At 25.8% G+C, this 19,910-nt stretch overlaps 1 protein-coding gene across 1 annotated transcript; it reads right to left on the bottom strand.

The window, feature by feature from the left end:
* Positions 1–11,557: 11,557 nt before the first annotated feature.
* LOC137826602 (laccase-4-like) lies at positions 11,558–14,912 on the bottom strand. Its single transcript, XM_068632625.1, has 6 exons — positions 14,773–14,912; positions 14,026–14,177; positions 13,681–13,925; positions 13,164–13,292; positions 12,043–12,966; positions 11,558–11,938 (listed from the first exon to the last, which is right to left on the bottom strand). Exons 1-6 carry the CDS (start codon positions 14,857–14,859, stop codon positions 11,808–11,810), a joined length of 1,668 nt encoding a protein of 555 aa, XP_068488726.1. The 5' UTR covers positions 14,860–14,912; the 3' UTR covers positions 11,558–11,807.
* Positions 14,913–19,910: the final 4,998 nt, after the last annotated feature.

Raw genomic sequence — 19,910 nt, forward strand, 5'->3', positions numbered from 1 at the left:
TATTTAAAGTATCAGCATGTCAAGTTTTATAGTGATGTCTAAAAAGTTTTTAAAAAACTTTAAAAATAAAAAAAAATAAGTATAATTGATAAATAACAATTATAATTCACATGAATTTTAATTACACCCTTTAATACTAAAATTAAATGTATATGGTCTTATCCTATCTTAAAAAAATTCTGCATTTATTTTTAGAGGTAGTTTTAGACATCAATAATTTAACAGAAATATTCTATAGAGGTATTTAACATTTTTTATTCATTCATGTGAACTACTAGAAGTATTAAAGAGTGGTGTTGATGGTATTTTATTAATGGGCTAAACTGATAAGAAAAACTTTTCTCTCATAAACACAACCAAACTTAATAATATTTCTTCCTAAACCTTTTATTTATTAACATCACGACATAAAAAAAAGAACGATACTAACAAGTGACTTTAGGTATTAATTAATGAATATAAAATAGAAAAGTTCCAATGAAAAATTCAGTAATATACATTCACAATAACTTTGAATCTTTAATACCTTTTCTAATTACAAATTTGTCATTAATTTCTTAATTAAGGAAATTTCAAAGAGAATTCTCCGCTGCTGTTCATAAGATCAATTTCAGACAAATGTGTAGTCATTTCTTATAAGATCCCTTTAATGTATTAAATTTTTTCCGCAAATATCCTTAACTAATTAACATGTTTATATCAGAAAAAAAAAATATATTTAAAAATTAATGAGATAATATTGTTTCCTGATCCGATTTCAGAATACAAATACTCAGAAGTCCCAAAATCTTATTCAACACATTAATTTTAAATACAATAAAAATAATTTTGAAATAACAGTATAAATTATTAGGTAATTTATTATTTTTAACTAAATTTTTTATTATAATAATGTGTACCGGTCGGGTCCTCTACGATCGATTCGAAGCCAACTCATAGTCAAGATCGACCAAAACCATTACACTCAAGCAGAAGATTAACGAGTCTAATCAAAGATCAAGCATTAAGTAGTATCACTACAAGAAAATCATGAAATAGAAATCAATTTTATAGACAAAAAATAATTAGTTTCTATATTGACTAAAAAAATTATTGGTTTCTAAATTAGTTTCTATTATTAATAAATAATTTCTAAATTACTATCTAATTAACTACCAATCTTTTAACTACTAAGATTCTAAATTTGGTAGAAAAAAACTTGGTAGTTAATTAAATAATAATTTAAAATATGTAAATCACATAGGCAATGAGTAGATAGTTAAAAGGTGAAAAAAAAAGTTTAAGAGAAAAATGAAAGAAGAGCAAACTTATCGATTAAGAAGAAGGGTAATCATTCGGTTGGTTCCAAGATACATGCAAATTGAATAAAATGATGATAAATATGAATAAATTGAGTATTAAGAAAGTAAATAATATAATTTCTTATTCAGAATAAATTGTGAAAAAATATGATATTTAAATTAAAAAACTTGAGGCAAAACTTAAAATATATTATATTATTTAAAAATATTGTGCAACCCGAGGTAGCCGCCAAAGCAACGGTTGAGATGTATGGGTGGTAAATGACACGAAAGAGCAAGTTGATGCGGTGGGTCCCACAAATGGTTACAACATAACTCACGTCCTTTTCTCATTCGGTGTCTTCCCAAAATAATTGTAGCATTTTTAGAATCTCTAGGTTGTGGGCCCTACCGTTTCAGATTTCCACACGTGTACTTCTCTCATTGGCTCTTACCATCGTTGTACCAACCAACCAACCAATGACCTTCCTTTACGGTAACCAGGCACAGTAACCTATAAAAGTAGGTTTTTTATCCATTTACTTTGGGCTATACATCCTCTCTTCTCAATTTTATTTATTTTTTTTATATAAAAACATTAAATAAATTAAAAATGTGTGTACAAAATGGTTTTATAAATTTAAATTAGGAAATTTTAGTTCATTGGGGGAATTAATATTTTATTATTTTAAATTTATAAAGGTTATATATAATATGAAATAAATAAATAAATCATTTGTCTAAATATTTTTTTCTTTGAAATATTTCTTCTTCTTTTTTACTTTTTGTAGATTTTTTAAATTGTGTTTTATATTTTCTTCCATTAGGGTGACAAAGTATAGAAAAATTTCACATGATTAGATTTTAGTTTTAAGTAGTTTTTTTTTTAATTTTTATATCTTTTCATTGTTTTTATTGTTGTTGTATATGTATCGATAAGTCTTAGTATTTTTTTCTGTGAGATTGAGTTAAAAAAATGTATATATGTTTGTATAAGTTTGTATTAATATGTTTAGTTCATTAGCATCTCATTAGCAGATTTCAACTTCTCTGTCTTTTTTATGTTTTTGAAGCATCTCTTTTAAAAGCACAATAAATACAGTAGGGAAAATTAACTTGATTTACTGTTTGAAAAAAAAATGTAATATTGAAACATTAAAGAGCTAAAACCAAAGGATAAATATTTGTGGATTTAGTTTGTGTTGTTACTGAAATTCGAATTTGAGTTTTTGGGTGGTAAATTTTGAGTAGTAGGAGTTTTGATAATAAAATTGATTTTATGTGATTGATGATTAAATTGGACTTAGTGTAATAGTTAAAATTGAGTTAAATTGGTATTGCTTTGACATGTGAGATGTTTTTAAGTTGTCTTTAGATGTTATGCCATTTATTATGTTAAATGTATTTAATCTAATATAAATTGAAAATTATTTGTTTCAATTTAATTAAATAAAAAAAAAGTGTTGTAAAGTTTGTTCATCTCGTTCTAAGTGATCATATATTGTTTAAGTAAGAAGTTTCATCATTCAAGTTATGGATGGTAGTTTTATCAATTTTCTATGTTCTAAAGTTTTGGTCGTTCAAGAAAGAGGTGATCACTTGAGTAAGAGAGGTACCATAATATTCATTTTTCTTCGAGAATTTAGTCACTTAAACATTTTAATGTTGTTCAAGTGACAATATGTTGAAGTTAAGTGATAAATAGACATTTAAATGAAGGAGATAATGAAACAATTATCTCTCTTGTAAATGGATAAGACTTAAGCCAGCAAATATCACTCAAGTGATCCTATTTATGAAATATTTTATTTGTTCTTGTTTTACTCAAACTAAACAATGTATATAGATGTTTTATATGATGTTTAATTAACTATGATGCAAAATGAGGAATGAGGGGAGAATTTTTTAATAATCACAAATAGATAATTTAATGTTAAGATCACAGGTGGTGATTGATGTTGTACTACCAAGTACCTAAAATATAGGGATTTATACTATATCATATGCTAATGGATGAGAATCGCTAAATAGTTATGACAATTCACTTTATAGCTCAGCAGAAACTACCCACATTACTCACTGCCCAGATTTAATTGTCAGGTAACATCCAAGTAACCTTAATAATAAGGTACATGTAAGGAATAATGTGGCCTAAACGGTTACGATATAGTAGTCATCGACCTCAAAAAGTAGATTGATCTTATCTTTCATTTAATCACTTACAAAATCATATGTACTCTTACTGACTTGAGCGTTGGAGAATCTTCTATAGGTGTCCCATTACTAAGTGGAACAATCAGAAAACACACAATACTCACAGACACCTCAAGAGAAGAACAATTAATCGTAAGAACAAATGTTAAACAACAAGTGACTTTATATTTCAGATTCCATTAATGTCCTTAACCACGTAAATGAAAGTACTAAATAGGAAAGAAGTCAATGAAGGTTTGTACTAATAGAAGATTGAAAAAGACCTCAAATCTAGTGAATTTTTTTCAAAATGGTAATCTAAGTTTTGATTATATATATCATAGTTATAAGTCACTTGATAGCTAAATAGACCAATAATCAAACAAGTCCTAGTTTTTTAGTGTTGCTAATGAAGCTAAATAGACCAATAATTAAATAAGTCCTAGTTTTTTAGTGTTGCTAATGAGTGCAAACTTTAAAAATTTGTTTATATTTATAATATATAAATTGGTATTTGATTGATGAAATGAGTTAGATGAATATTGTTGATAGAATATATTAGAATGAATACTTATTTTTTACATTCATTTATTTCAGTTAGTTAGTTTAAGTATATTATCTTTTGATATGTTATCATCATTCATTTATTTGTAAAAGAGTTTGTTTGCATATTTTTATCTTCTTATATTTAAAAAAAAAAACTTGTTCATATTAAATATAATATATTTAAAGAATGTTATAAATATAATGGACATTAAATTTATATATTTATATATTTTTTAAATGTTCTTTTACTATGTTACAAAGTAAATATTTTTAAAAGATTAACTTTTTTTATTTATAACACTTATAGTATAAAGTAATATCTCTTATTAGATTCAACTCATAATATAATTTTATATTAAAATAATATTAACTAATATTAGTGAGAATATTGACAAAGAGTTAGAAAAAATACTAATAAAAAGGATACTTTTGAGAGAGAAAAACATAAATTTATGAAAAACTTATTTTATCAAATATAATTAATATCTTTTCTTAATTTTGTGAATTAGGTAATTTAGTATTATAAAAGGAGCACACTAAGTGTAAAATTATGTATATTTTTTCTTGAATATAATTTAACAAAAATATATTTTAGAAAATAAATATTAATTTTTTCCACCAATGTTGAAATTATAAACATTAGCTGCTTTAGTTTTCAACTTTTTCTTCCAAAGATATTTAGTCTTTTTACAATTATGTTATTAGTACAAAGTTGTTAATTTTGGTATCACTTGGACTAAGGATACATTTACAATTGTTTAGTTTCTACTTTAAGAAAATATTTATTTTATATTTTATAATATTAAGAACTAAGGATAATTTAATAGGTAAAAAGGTAAATATATTCTACAAATTTTAAACACTAATTTAAGAATGTACTCATTTTATATTTGTATTTATTGTTCTTGTAGTTGTATAGACTAAAAAATACCTAAATAGTATCTAAAACTGAAATTGTAGTATATTGACGCATATATTTAATAAATTAGTGTTGTCAGACAAATTTGGCAGGATGTTGCCCAGATTTGTATGGAGGTTATCCTAATTTTATAGAATATTTTCTTACTTATAATTTATTTGTCAATTTATTATTTATCGTGGTTGATCATCCAATTGGTCGGTCAATGATGCCAAGTGACGTAGCTCAATCAGTCCCAACCGATACAATTGTACTTATTTTAATATTTTTATATTTTAGTACACAAGTTTATAATTTTTTTTTTTTAGAAAATTAACTAGGACAGAAATATGCACAATGGTTACATAATGGTTGAAAAATATAGGTATATACTTAGCGTTGTCATATGATGTGAACAAATTGAAACAATATAATGATGGAAGAATGATTAAAGAGAAAATTTGAGATATTGGAATATCGTGATAAATATAAAAGAAAAGAGAGAGAATTACGTAATTAAAATAAAATGAAAAATATATTATGTTAACAAATCTGTTTATTTTAATAGTTGTATAAATTTTATTAGGATTTTTTTCTTTATCTTATATTTTTTTAAAAGACACCAGTATATAAATATTATTTAACAATATTATATTGCAAAAGTTATAAAGAAATTGTTGTAAGAATAAACAGAGGACACTTTTAATTAATTCCAACTAGACAATGATTTTTTTATTGTATGTATTATATAAAATTAATTTTTAATGTTGCTACAGGTATCTTACAACAATAATTTTATTTAAAAAAAATTTCTCATATGATTTTTATATTTACAAAAAGTAATTAAAAATATCTATTTTTAATATATTTTCAAATACCAAAACTCTACACTTCCAAGTTCTATTCTTCTACGTCTTCATTTGAGGACTTTCACTATCACATGATTCTCTTTATTTAATTTGTTTGAATAAAAATATATTTTAATTAAACCAACGTTAATCCATCCAAAATTGCTCATGATTGGATTTGAGAGAGTTCAACATCACATGAAATTAGTTTAATATTTTCAATTAGATTGGTATTTTAATTATAGTTTAGAAACAATATATAATTACTTATAACTAAGCCTATCTAAGAACCCATTTTAAGACAAATTTATACTTATTTAACATGTTTTTTCAATTATGAAACAAAAAAAAAATTGCCACCTTTTGCTATTCAAAATTAAGAAGAAAAAGTCTCTAGCCACAATCTCTTCCATATTATTAGTCAAATAACCTTAATTGTATTTTTTTTACTTATTTATTCATTCTTAAATCATGAATGTGATTCTGATAATGCAAATAAATCAAAATTAGGGGTCAAAAGCACTCGATTCAACTAATTTATATATTTTACTGTAATTTATTTAGTTCAAAATTGTATTTTTATTTTAATATTTTGCGTTGAAGTTGATGAACAAAAACATCAAATTATTTAATTGTTGTTATTTATTAAGGATGTCAAATTATGAATTGTGGTGGGAACCATTATTGTAACACCATGATTGGCTTGTGAGGAACATAAAAAAGTATTATACTTGGATTTGATAGATGAGATTGCTAAAGAATGAAATATATTGTTTAATCAAAACAGTATAACTCAGTTTTCTGATAATAAAATTTGATTTTTTGATAATAAAATTTGATTTTTTTCCTATAAATTAAAAGAAATAGGATTGTTTAAGTTTTAAAGATTTTGAGCAATTGAAAACCATGCACTTGACTAATATATGCAAACATATTCATTGTAGAAGAATTTTAATTAGTGAGGGTTTCCAAATTTTAGAAAACACATAAATCTATACCAACATTTTATTTTTTTCATCTCAAATATAAAAAGGGTCATTTTTTTATGATTTAAAGAAGACTTCTAAAAATTTTAAGACGACAAGTAATAAGGTTCACTTTTAATAACTAAAAAAATGTTAAAATGAAATAGTGTAAATAAGTAAGAGAATAAACTTTTCCATATTAATTCTTAGAGCCATTATTAATGGTTTGGTTTGATATTTTTCTTAATAAAAATGTCTAAAATTAATGTTAAGAACTGAATTTTAAGCCTAACTCAACCTCATAAAATTGGCTTATAAGGTGAGGTTTACACCTACTTATATACAATTAAATGTTTTCATTTCTAGTCGATGTGGGATCTCCAACATATTTATTATGCCGAGACTACCAACTCGTGTGAAGATATATGTTATAGGTGGTCGATAACAATCCGATAGCGGGTGACATGATAAACCCAACAAATTATCGTTAAGATGGACTCGAAAATGGTTTTGATACCATGTTAAGAATAATATAAATAAATATTATTTTCTATAAGCTAAAAAAATTAAATTTTTTTAAAAATTAGTGATAAAAGTTTGCAAGTATAACAGGGAGTTTTAATGAGTATGAGTTTGTATTTTTTTGATAAAATTTTGGATGTAAATGTTTATACCTAGTAGCAATCCATAGTTCAAATGGGTATTATCTTAGGTTGCATTAAAGTCACTTGTTTCTATTTGGGGAATCTCTAATATAATGTTTTATCTTTAAAATTCAAACATTGTTTCTTCTTAAAAGTTTATTACCTTATTGATTTTATCTTCTGCGAACTTATTTTTATCTCTTTTCAAATTTAAAATAGAAAATAATAACTTTATAGTTTTTTTCGATCGACTGTAAAGTACAGATAACCTTAATTTAAATACTAAAATATTTTTTTATATTATATATTCCACAATATCTATCATTGCAAATGATTTTTTACAGATAGAATCATATAACTTATATATTGATATCTTTGTGAGATTCCAATTTTTTTTATAAATATGTACTTTGTGACTTAAATACATACATAAGAGATATAATTAATTTAATATATAAACACTTGAGTTTTATTTAAAAATAATTTTGAATAAATAAATAAAAGAGTTTATAAATAGAGCATATGTATTTATTCTCTATTTAATTCATAATTCTATCTTTTTAAAACTTATTTTTTAAATTATTTTTAAGTTTAGAGAATGATTAGAATTTCATATTGTTTTGTTGGATCAAAGATAACAATAGTGTGGTACTCAAGTGTTGGTGTAACCACTTAAATAGAACCATGGTAGTCAAATATGTGTCAAAGATCAAACATTTATATTATCTCACTTAAATTATGAGATTATTTAATATTTTTTAATTATAAAAATAAGATTATTTGATTGTAATGATATATATATATATATATAATATTTTGTTAATATATAATTAATGTTCAATATTCAAGAAATATAATGATGAGGTTAAAAAGTAATTTAATTTTAATCATTAAATTAAAAAACAGGTCAGAACCAGAAATAATAGTATCATGATTATTCTTTACGGTCAACCTTTTTAAAAAATATTTAAAAAGTTATTTTTTATTTTTGATATTTTTAATCTAATAATTTAAAAAAAAAACTTTAACTTAAAAAAATTAACTTTAGAATAATCTAATCCTTTTTATCATAAATGTCACGTTTGAAATCTCACTATCATGATTTCAAATATATATATGTAAATAAAATCATGAAAATGTTGGTTTAAGATGTGACATCTTTTATTTATTTATTTATATATATATATATATATATATATATATTAATGGCAGTAATTTATTGCATCTGTGTGTGTGTAGTGTTGTCTCTTTGAGGTCATGCAGGGACGGGCATAGCAGTTGTTGGGAAAGAAAGTGTCTCCATTTGCATAAATTAAATATTAATATCATTATGTTTTCACAACCAACTTAAACTTAAATAAATTAATCAATATTTTTTTTTTATTTCATAAAGTCACCACTAAATCGTTTCCATAAAAGGAAAGATTCCAATGTAAAAGTCAAAAGAAAACTCACAAAAATGTGATTGGGACTAATTATTTTTTTAGAAATCAATTAGTTATTAAAAGGCCCTTTCAAGCAAACAAATAAAATAAATTGTTGTTAAGATATTGATTCAAACTGATATTAAGTAATTTTTTATTTATTTAAATTAAACTTTAATGGTATAATGAATAAATAATTTAAAAAATGGAACATTATTTTTGGGAAAGTGTGGAAGAAGAGTATTCTCACGTGCAAGTGTGCAAGTATGCAAATCCAGCCAAGAAGGATCCATAGGCATAAGTTGTCTACACCTAACTCAATAATGCTTATCTTTTCACAATGTTTTTTTATCAAATAATTGAAAATAATGACCTAAAAATTATTATAAAAAAACTCATTTTTGTTTTATTTTAACTGTTGGAGAAGAAATTACGTAATCATACATATTTTAAATTAAAGTGAAGTAAATAATTCATTTTAAAAAAATTTGGCTGAGTCATTTGTGTCCACTCTCCATAACTTGGGTCTAAGGTAAATGGAAACATTGAAGCACATTTTCTTTTGGTACAATTATTCAATCATTCAAAACCAAACATTCACTTTGGTAATGCTTTTGAGATTTATTTTCTTGCTAGCTTGCCATTATAAGAATTGTTGTTTTACTAATGAATAATGAATGTGATTTAATAAAATATTATAGTATATTATTGGTCAGAATCAAGTGAACCACGTTATTTGATAGCAGAAACGGAAGGATCGGATAAATTCAATATATTAAAATAAAATAAAGAGATACACGAAAAATCAAGTAATACGCTATAAACTTAATAACACAAAAAATTTGATAATACTGTTTTAGCAAAAATATACATTAAGTACGACCCATAAATGAAATAGTTCACTATAAGTAATATAAATAAGCATGATTATACAATAATAAAATACGTTTTTGTTTTTGTATTATTTACTCTAATACAAAGTACTTATTTAATCGTTAGAGAATTATTCACATAATCACTCCAAATAAATGAAGATTAGGACAAAAAAAAACAACTATTCAACCAATAACAAATAATACATATAGATCTTATAAAAATATTGTATATATTCTTCTATTCATATTTTAAAATATATTACTCGAAATTAGATTCATACTCTTTGGAGTAATTAATAATTTTCATACTATTCTTGTTTATTGGTTACATAATTTTCCATACACGTATAACAGTCTTCTTATCCATATTTTAGTTAATTATGCAATAATAAAAAATTATTAAAATATTATTTAAACATGAGAATTCTAAGTCATTCCATGTAAGGATATGGGTCCATAGCCCATTTCTATTTTTTTTTGTCTTTCTTCATTCACTTTTCTTTCTTGTTGTGTTCTTTTTTTCTTCCATGTACGTCTCCTTATTTTTTTAAGTCTCTTTTCTAATATTTTTAGTTTTTTTTTATCTATTTACTATATTTGTAAGATTGAATTAAGTTTAATTATATTATAAATTTTAAATATTTTTAATTAAGTATATGTTAAAAAAATTATGTTAAGTGTTAAAAATATTTTTTATTTTCATTTAATTATTTTGTTGTTAGATTTTTGGTGTTAATGAAATGATGTAAGTGCTATTTTTTCTCTTTTTGTTTCCAACTTCTAGATATGAGAAAACTAGAATAATGATCACGTCATTCCATTGATAGAAAAATCAAAATGACATGGTACTTAGATGAAAAAATATTTTGACATTCAACAAAATAGATATTTTTATAAAAACTTTTAATTGAAAATACCAAAATTTTTAGAATTACTTAAAACTTAATTAAATATATTTTCATGATCAAATCATACTACATCTAATCATCTAATTGAGAATAAATATCTTATATTCAATTATAATTTACAATTCAATTTAGAATAAGTATTCTTTTAGTTAAAATTTTCTATTATAAATTCTTTCACTTTATATATGAATATTCTAAAATTTTACTATCTCTCTATTGAAAAATAATATTTTTTAATTAGTTCATTATTTTATTTTTATTTTTGTAAAATTTCATAAATCATTAGACACTTCAAAAAATAGTATTCAGTAACCTCAAGTTGGTCACTATTTAGGTTATTTTGTCATTAAATTAATAATCAAAGTAAGAATCAAATCAAATCTATCGTGCTAAAAGTTTAGTGTCTGATTAATTAGCGACTAATATTAGAGTGGTGTTATTTAGCTATTGTATTTTTCAATTGTTACCATTAAATTATTAATGCTAAAATATTGGTTGTTGTTTAAGTTTCACCATTGTTTGTGATATAAAATGTGGTTGTCATTTTTATTTTCTAAAAAATATTTCTATTCTTATCCGTTTTAACAACCTCCAAATATATTTCATCAAAAAATCATGAAATAAAAATCAATTTTTAAAGACCAAAATAATTAGTTGTAATTAAATTAAAGAACATTTCAGAAACTACAAAAAAAAATTGATTTCTAAATTAATTTATATTATTATTAAATAGTTTCTAAATTGATATCTAATTATTTTAGAGACCAAATTTAGAAACTAAATAATTGGTAGTTAAAACTTGGTTGCTAATTAGATACCAATTTAGAAACTATTTAACAATAATAGAAACTAATTTAGAAACCAATTTTTTATTTAGCTTCCAAATGGTCTTTAATCTAGTTACTATTGCAACTAATTATTTTAGTATCTACAAATTGGTTTTTATTTAATGATTTTCTTGTAGTGCACAATCACATGACATTGATGAAATCCTTTAAATTTATATTCAATGTTGTATACATAATTATATATAGCCTAAGTTATTTCCGAAGAAGATGAGAAGTAGAAATAATGCAAAAAAAAAAAATGAAAAAAAATTACAGGGAAAAAATACAGAAAGTGAAGACATGTTAATTGGTCTTATTTTCCCATTTTCAACTTGTCCTTTTTATTTGCTCCTAGAAAATGTTGTTATGATGTTTCCCTCTCTTCCTCCTTAAGCAAACTCAGCATTTGGGAAGATCAATTGGAGGTGGTAGTATTGACTCATTTGGTCCTTTACCATTGTCCACCAAAAATGCCATCTTTAGTCCCCATGTTGTATGAATTTCCAAATGGCAATGCATAAACCAAACACCTAACAAAACAAAGAAAAGCATGTAAGAAAAAGATGAGACATGCAATAACTTTCTATTGTATAAACATTGTAACCTTCAAACACAGTGAAATTGACCACTTCACCTGGATTATCAGCCCTAAATCTAATAGCAGTCCACCCCCCAGATGGAACACCAACTGTGTTTCTCTCCACAGGATCCACAAGGTTAAACTTTTTGGTGTCCCTTTTGGGGTTGAAATTCCCTTGTCCCCTACCAACCACAAAGAAGTTGAATCCATGGAGATGAACAGGATGGTTCTCAGGTGTGATCATTCCAGTGTCTTGCAAGACCAATTGAACAGTGGAGTTGTAGGCAAGCCTATAGACCCTTGTCCCTCTATTGGTCCTCAAATTTGCTGGTTGTTGTGTCCCTGTGAAGTCATAAACCACTGAAGGCTTTCTGGGAAAATCATCAGTGAAAACTCCACTTATGTTGAAGAAATGTGCTTGGAGAAGAGAGATTTTTGGCATCACAAAGGTCACATTGTTGATGGCTGCAACCACCCTACTACCATTGACACAAGTGGGACAAGGGTTGACTCCAAGGCTCACAGTGAAGAACAAGTTATGGTCAACCTTTGTAGGGACTCTAGCAGGGTAGTTTTTGGAGTTTAGACTTCTGAGTGAGTCAGTGAAGGTGGTTGCAACTGGGGTGGCATTTTTGGGAGGTAATGAAGTGAGGGTTGTGATGGTGGAACTAAGTGAGCCTGAATAGTGTAATGTTGCAGTGGCAGTCACATTGTCCACTGCAATAGGAGAGTCCATGAATGGAGTGGCGGCTACTAAGTATTTGCCAGTGGCACGGTTGGCTTTCAGAAGCACATTTGTGGTTTGACCAGGTGCTATAACTATGGTGTTAGTTTTCAAAGGTTTTGTGTAGACAGCATCAACCTCAACAACAGTGAGTTGATGACCTGCAATTTTAAAGAACAACTCTTCATTTAGTGCAGCATTGATTATTCTTAGCAAGTAGGTGTTTCCAGCATCAACTTCAAGTTTGTACACTCCTGCATGGTGGAAGTCATTATTCAGTCTCTAGTGAAAATGTTGTGATCATGGTTTCACATAGTGTCTCACCTTTAAATACTTATGCAGAAAGAAAAATATCAAATACTTGACATTTTTGTGATTTTCAAATGAAAATAAAAATTCAAACCAAGTGAAACTGTAAGTGAATTTTTGTCCATCTTATAGTAAGTTTCACCTTGAGAGGCACACTGTTGAACAGATCCTGTATGACCATTAATGGTGTGGGCATCAGAGACATTTGGTGCCAACCCAGATTTCAAGGCTTCCTTTATTATGGCCTCTGTATCTGATTTCCACCATTCACCTGAAAAAATTCAAATTTTGAAACATTGACATTTATTAATTATATCAAACATGTCCATATATATACTACTATTAGTTATTAATGAATTCAAAACATAAAAGTTTCTATTAAAACGTGTTATTAATGTATTTTTACTATGCTTTCTAATAGAAATTTCTGTTTTGAATACCTTAACTGGTTGGCAAAATCTGATTTCTTTTCTCTAATTCATGAACATGCAAAAGACAGGTATAGATTGGAACACTTAGTGACATAAAAAATAGTTTTATACATTATTAGTATGATACTTAAGGTAATTATTATACATATAATAGTTTGTGATTGATGAACAATATAAAATTATTTATAGTGTAGAAAAGAATATAAAGAAAAATGTAGAGGAACTGACTCAGTAGGATAACTTTCTCTGCATTGGGTTTGGGAAAAGGGTAAGGAACTCCAAGTTTGGGCAAAATGACCAATGCACCATGCAAAGTTGACCTGAGCCAGAGGATATGTGCATGCCACCAAAGTGTCCCTCTCTGCCCTGTGAGAGTGAAGTTGTACACAAACACCTGGCCCGGTTGAATTGGGCATTGGGTTATGTATGCAGGCCCATCAGCCCAGCCTGTCCTCAATTGTCTCACCCCATGCCTGTTCAATTTTCATTCACCATCAAATTAGTAAAAGAAATGTAAAAATATCATTCAAAGTTAGACTTTAGAGTATAGTATAGTAATTCTAGCACACCCACCAGTGGATGCTAACATTGTATTTCACATGGTTAACCACCTTCACCAAAACAGTGTCATCTTCCCTAGCATAGATGGTGGGGCCTGGGAACTTTCCATTTACTGTTACTATGGGCTTGGTTGAACACAATCTTGTGACATTCTTCACCACCACCTGCACACAACATAAACCAATTACGGAACATGTATGCATGAACATTTACTTTAGGCTAGTATGCTTCACTTCAATGACATGTAGAAGATTATATATTAAGGTGTCTCAGTGCTGATAAAACTGGCAACAGTAATAGGAAAATACAAACATTACACCTAGCTATACCTTTATGAAGGTATACACTTTTCTTAGTTCTTAAATTGCATTTTCTTAATATCCAAATAGCAGCTGAACTAGCTACACAACACTTAGGCTCTTTCATGCAGTAATGAATAGTTTTAGATGAGACAATAACTGCATCAGAAGCACTCAAAAGTGATAAACTTAGGTTATTACCTATAACACATATATCAAGCAAGTGCTGTAGTTGAGTGAGAGAACATAAGCATGCATGCTTTTCTAAGCAAGCGTTTTTATACCATTTATTCATAAACGGATATAGATTTAGCTGATGTAAAAAGTAAGATCTCTCTACTAAGAAACAATACAGAAAACACTTTTTACATGAAATAAGACTTTAACTGATGGAGAAAGCAACTTCTATCATGATAACTAAAATGAGAGTGTAATGCAATATGCAATGCACTGCACCTACGTTGAACTTGTAGTGGCGAACCATGGCTTCCACTGAAAGAGGAAGCATGCAAGCTGCTAATAGAAGAATGATTTTAATCCACATCATGAACTTTCTCTGCCTCCACACAAAGCAGAGATGGTAGGACTCTGTGGAATGCACAATGCAAAGCAAGTAAGAAGGAGCATGCTTATAAAGAGGTATTCTCTGTTGTCATGTCCTTTTAATCAGTTGGTTGAAGAAAAACTTAAGACAGAATAGTAGAATTAATAAAATAATATACACCAAAAGACACAAAGAAGATGGCCAGAAAGTTGCATTATTTTTCTTGTGTGTCACATAAAGTAGCAAGTTATAGATGGACTAAGACAACTTTTGAAGCTAAGAAAGATGAGTTTTGCAGGTGATGTTTTTTTTATATTTGTTTGTGATGGACTAGGTGGTCAGATCAGATACTGGGTTTGGTTGAACCATATTGGGTGAAGTACAACGATTCTCAGCTAACATGGCAATTGGTGGAATGGATACACGGTTTCATCGGATGAAGTCAATGAGATGACAAATACACAACACCAAATGTTTAAGAATCAAAAACTGTTACTTTTAGTTTGTTATTGGAGTTCTTGGTTTGGTTGTTACAAACTAAATTTGTGACAGCTTCCACCTGTTGAAAATATGTCATTGTTTCAATGCAAATTAACTTGTAATTAATTTGGCTCTCTCCCAAATGGTAGTAATAACCAGATTAATCTCACTTGTTTCACATACATGAATTTGTAATGTCACTATAAAAAAATTATTAAATAATAACTAGAGAGAAAAATAAAATACTAATTTAAAGATTAAAAAATTATTCATATATAAAGTAGTTTCTATTATTAATAAAAATTTATAAAATAATTTATAAATATCTAAATTAGTTAGCGAAGTTTTAGCACTAATATTTTAGATTTTAAATTAATTTCCAAAAAAATAATAGAGACTAATTTAAAATATAAAATAGTAAGTAAATAAAATCTTGGTAGCTAATAGTTAAATATTAATTTAAAAAATATTTTTAAATTTTAATTAATAATACAAACTACTTTAAATATTAGTTTGTTTAATTTATAAACAGATCTAATTTAATCAAATAGTAACTAATTATTTTAGTCTCTAAAATTAGTTTATATCTAATCATCTTCTTGTTTAGAATAAGTATAGAAATTAAATTATGTTAATAATTAATTGATTATAGTTAAATTAGTTTTTGTTTAATAAATTTGTCAAAAAGTTTTTTAGAATAATTAATTTGTTTCAATAAAAAAATCAGTTTTAATATATAAAAAACATGTATTAAGTGGAAAGAAAAATAAAAACAGTTGAAAATAGTCCTGTACTATAAACTTTCATATCTAGAAAATCAGATAATTTTTTAACTCTTTTTTCCTTTTTCTTTTCATTTGGTTATTTTTTTAAACGCAAAATTCTTGATCCAAAGATCTAAATTTGTACTGATAATTAATTGAGATATGTGTACTGATAATTATTTGAGATATTTTTTTACGAAAAGACCAATATAAACTTTATTGTGAACTTAGTTTTCGTAAAAAAAATATATTAATGGTAAAGATCTATTAAAAAAGAAGCTTCTAACAGATTCTCCAAACTCCATAGATTGGTGAGGAACTTGACATCATCGTAAGAAAATAGTTATCGTAAAAAAGTGAAACTGTGACACATAAACAAATAGTTGTTTTTAATAACTAAAAAGTCTATCTGTTTGAAATTTTTTTGCCATTATTTGAATCAAGCTTTAATTCCTTTCACTTTGAGTTGAAATATTTTAGACGAACATCAAAGATTATAAGTGAACACCATTAATGACCCAATATGAGTGATGTGGCTTACATAATTTTTATAGAACTAACAAACATTCCTAATACACTATGATTATCTTAACTACAAGGTTACTTCGATAGTTGTTGGACTGTTGTGTCTTGTTTTGAGAATATGATTTCTTTGGAGGGTTGATGTAATTGTATTTTGTTGTGTTCTTGTAATTTTAATCTGGTATGTTAATATGGTTGATGTGTTGTAATGTCAGTTGAATCCCAGCTGGTTGGGTGTTAGAAAGTTTGATTTAGGATTTTTATATAAGGATTATGATACCCTGAAAATGCCTCATTTTATTTTATTTATTTATTGTTGATAAAAAATGAGGTTAATCTGATAACATATCATAATCTAGATTCAGTATGAGAGATCAATCATAATCTTATAAATGTGCACATCAATCAAGATAAAAATATGCATTGAATAATATTTACTACTATCACTTATCTCATATCAAACCCTAATTTAGACATCATATTACTTTTTACAAGTATTCACCTGATCAAAGACTGAAGACCTCACGGTAAATTTAACTAGGATCATTAAGAAAGAGAGAAGTACTTCCACAGAGTAAGAACAAATATCATTTTATTAAACATCTAATTAATATTTTTCTCTCTCAATATACCTTTATTATTTTAATATTCATTATTAGTACCGTTGTTTAATATTCATTGCTAATATATAGTGCTAATAATGATTAGGTATTGATAATATACAATATTTTTTTTACTATCATCTCATCACAATTTATTATGGATATAAATTTTAAGATAACTATCATATGTGAAATATGACAATGAAATAATAATGTTTAAAACACTAGTCTTTAATGAAAAGCAAAGGGTTAAAGAAATGTTATTAATTATACTATTGTGGATGAACTAATTAAGATTTTTCCAATGGATGATTACCATGGTGGTAGGTGAGGGTGACGTTAATGGTAGCCCAACAAATAAATATTGGTGAAGAATGGTTTTCGGGAATTGCTGGCATTATTATGAGATCAAAATTACAAGTTTCTTTCCCTGAAAAGCAGCCATTGGAGGAGTTGGTACCATCATCATCTCATTAAACAACTCTTCTCATCATATTCATCAATCTCACAAATCTTTCTATTTTTTCTTTTCACCAAATTCAAACAGATGAAGTAATTAATATCTAAGCATTTTTAAGCCTAACAAATTTTAGTGAATTTAAGTAATATTTTAACATGCCAAGTAAAGTTTTAATCATAAACTTGAATTTCAACCGTGACTTTTTTTATCAGAAAAATAATAAATAAATATGAATCACTTAAAAGATAACTCAACTCTTATACAGAAAAAAAAATATAAAACCTTATTTCAAAATTTATCCTAAACTCACAACAGAAACTATCAATAAATTTTTACCTTAACAAAACAACCAAAAAAGTTCGTCCATGACACTAGTCAGGGTATATCATCATAACAAACTCCAAAATGCATACCAAACGTTAGCCTCCAAAAGTATAAGATATTTTTTTAATCTCTTATACAAAAAGCACAACACTTTAACAAACCACAAACACAACAAAAACAAAAAAATACATAATATTTGCACGATACAAATACTCTTCCAAAGAGTCATATTAATATAATGTAAGGAGCAGATGCTTCTATTGCAAAAATCCTTTTACTCCATCCAGATACTCCGACTGCGTATTACCAGCGCATCCCTTCAAAAATATAAATTGGTTTGTGTCAACTATTTTTTTTTTAGAAGATACTTCAAAACATCAAAAAGTATACCATACAGTACAAGAAAATCATTAAATAAAAAACAATTTTAGAGACAAAAAATAATTAGTTGTTATAGTGACTAAATTAGAGACAATTTTAGAGACGGAAAAAATTATTAATTTCTAAATTAGTTTCTATTATTGATAAATAATTTCTAAATTGGTATCTAATTAGCAACCAAGATTTTTGCTATCAAATTTAGAATCTAAATAATTTTAAGTTAAAACCTTGATAGCTAATTAGATACCAATTTTGAAACTATTTTCGGTATCTAAAGGTCTCTAATTTAATCAACATAGCAACTAATTATTTTATATTTAAAAATTAAAAGTTGATATTTTATATATTTTTTTAATTTTAATATAGACATGCAAACGTGATAATATTTGTGTTTCTCTTAATTAAATTTAAATGAGTGAATAATGTGATGATGTATAAAAGTAGTAACAAATAAGAAGCGTGTACTAGTTACAATGGTTGACGTACACCACTGTGAACACACATTTATAGTTGGTTAGGTTTATACACGTAAGCCTTTCTTTTTCTTTTTCTTTTTCTTGAAAAAAAAAGGTATGATATTTTATGACATAATATTTCATGTACTCACCTAAAAAAATCATGTAGATAAGCATGAATTCTTCTTTATTTTTCTCAAGTATATATAATGCATGTTTATCAATATAGTCTTTGAACTATTGTGATTTAGTGATTATTTATATTGAATTTATTTAACTAAATGATAATTTAAATATTTTTTAAGGATAAAATCCCAATAGAATTCTCAATTTCAAAGTAAACGATACACTAATTGAAAAAAATATGTAATTAACAATCAAGTCGATATTATTTATTTATTTATATTATGTATTCATTCTAACTAACACTAAATTTATGAAGTTATTTTAACATTACAAAATATGACTATTGACTAAAAATATTTTGAAATGTATTAAATATATTATATTAAGTTAATAATTTGGTGTTCATCTTTAGTTAGTTGGTATAACTTAACTTAGAAATTAAGATAATATTTTAAATTAAAAAAAATCTATGTATATTATTTTATTTTCTTACAAAAGATGTATTAAAGTGTTGATTTAGCTTGTACTATATAATATTTATATATTTTTTATAAAATAAAGAGAAGTTGATGTTAAGTTGTTTATAAAAACTCTAACCATTCTTAGGGGCCATATATCTAAAGAACCATATTTATTTTCTCATTTAGAATACACAAAGTAATTTTTCTAATATCACTGCTTGCAATGCATATTACTTCCATTTCTTCTATTTTTGGTATCTTCTTCATTCATTTCAGTTCTTCCTATTAGCCTTCTTTTCTTGGTTTCTTCAACTATTTTATAAAATTTTATATGTTTTTAAGAATTGAGTATTTATTTGTTTTTATAAATCTTTTGAACCCATTATCCTTAACTCATCTAACAACCATATATAATATTTATTTAACTTGTTATTATTGAAATTATCTTAATTGGGTTTTGTTTTTGTCAAAAGTATATA

This window comes from Phaseolus vulgaris, chromosome 8 (genome assembly GCF_000499845.2).
Source record: "Phaseolus vulgaris cultivar G19833 chromosome 8, P. vulgaris v2.0, whole genome shotgun sequence".
In the NCBI taxonomy this organism is placed as follows: Eukaryota; Viridiplantae; Streptophyta; class Magnoliopsida; order Fabales; family Fabaceae; genus Phaseolus; species Phaseolus vulgaris.

What these genes read in the sequence shown, in the direction of transcription:
- LOC137826602 (XM_068632625.1), bottom strand. Translation starts at nt 14,859, where the DNA reads ATGATGTGGATTAAAATCATTCTTCTATTAGCAGCTTGCATGCTTCCT. An exon ending in TCAACAGTGTGCCTCTCAAG is followed by an intron (nt 12,967 to 13,163) that starts GTGAAACTTACT and finishes TCCACCATGCAG; the next exon opens with GAGTGTACAAACTTGAAGTT. An exon ending in ATTTAGGGCTGATAATCCAG is followed by an intron (nt 11,939 to 12,042) that starts GTGAAGTGGTCA and finishes TTGTTTTGTTAG; the next exon opens with GTGTTTGGTTTATGCATTGC.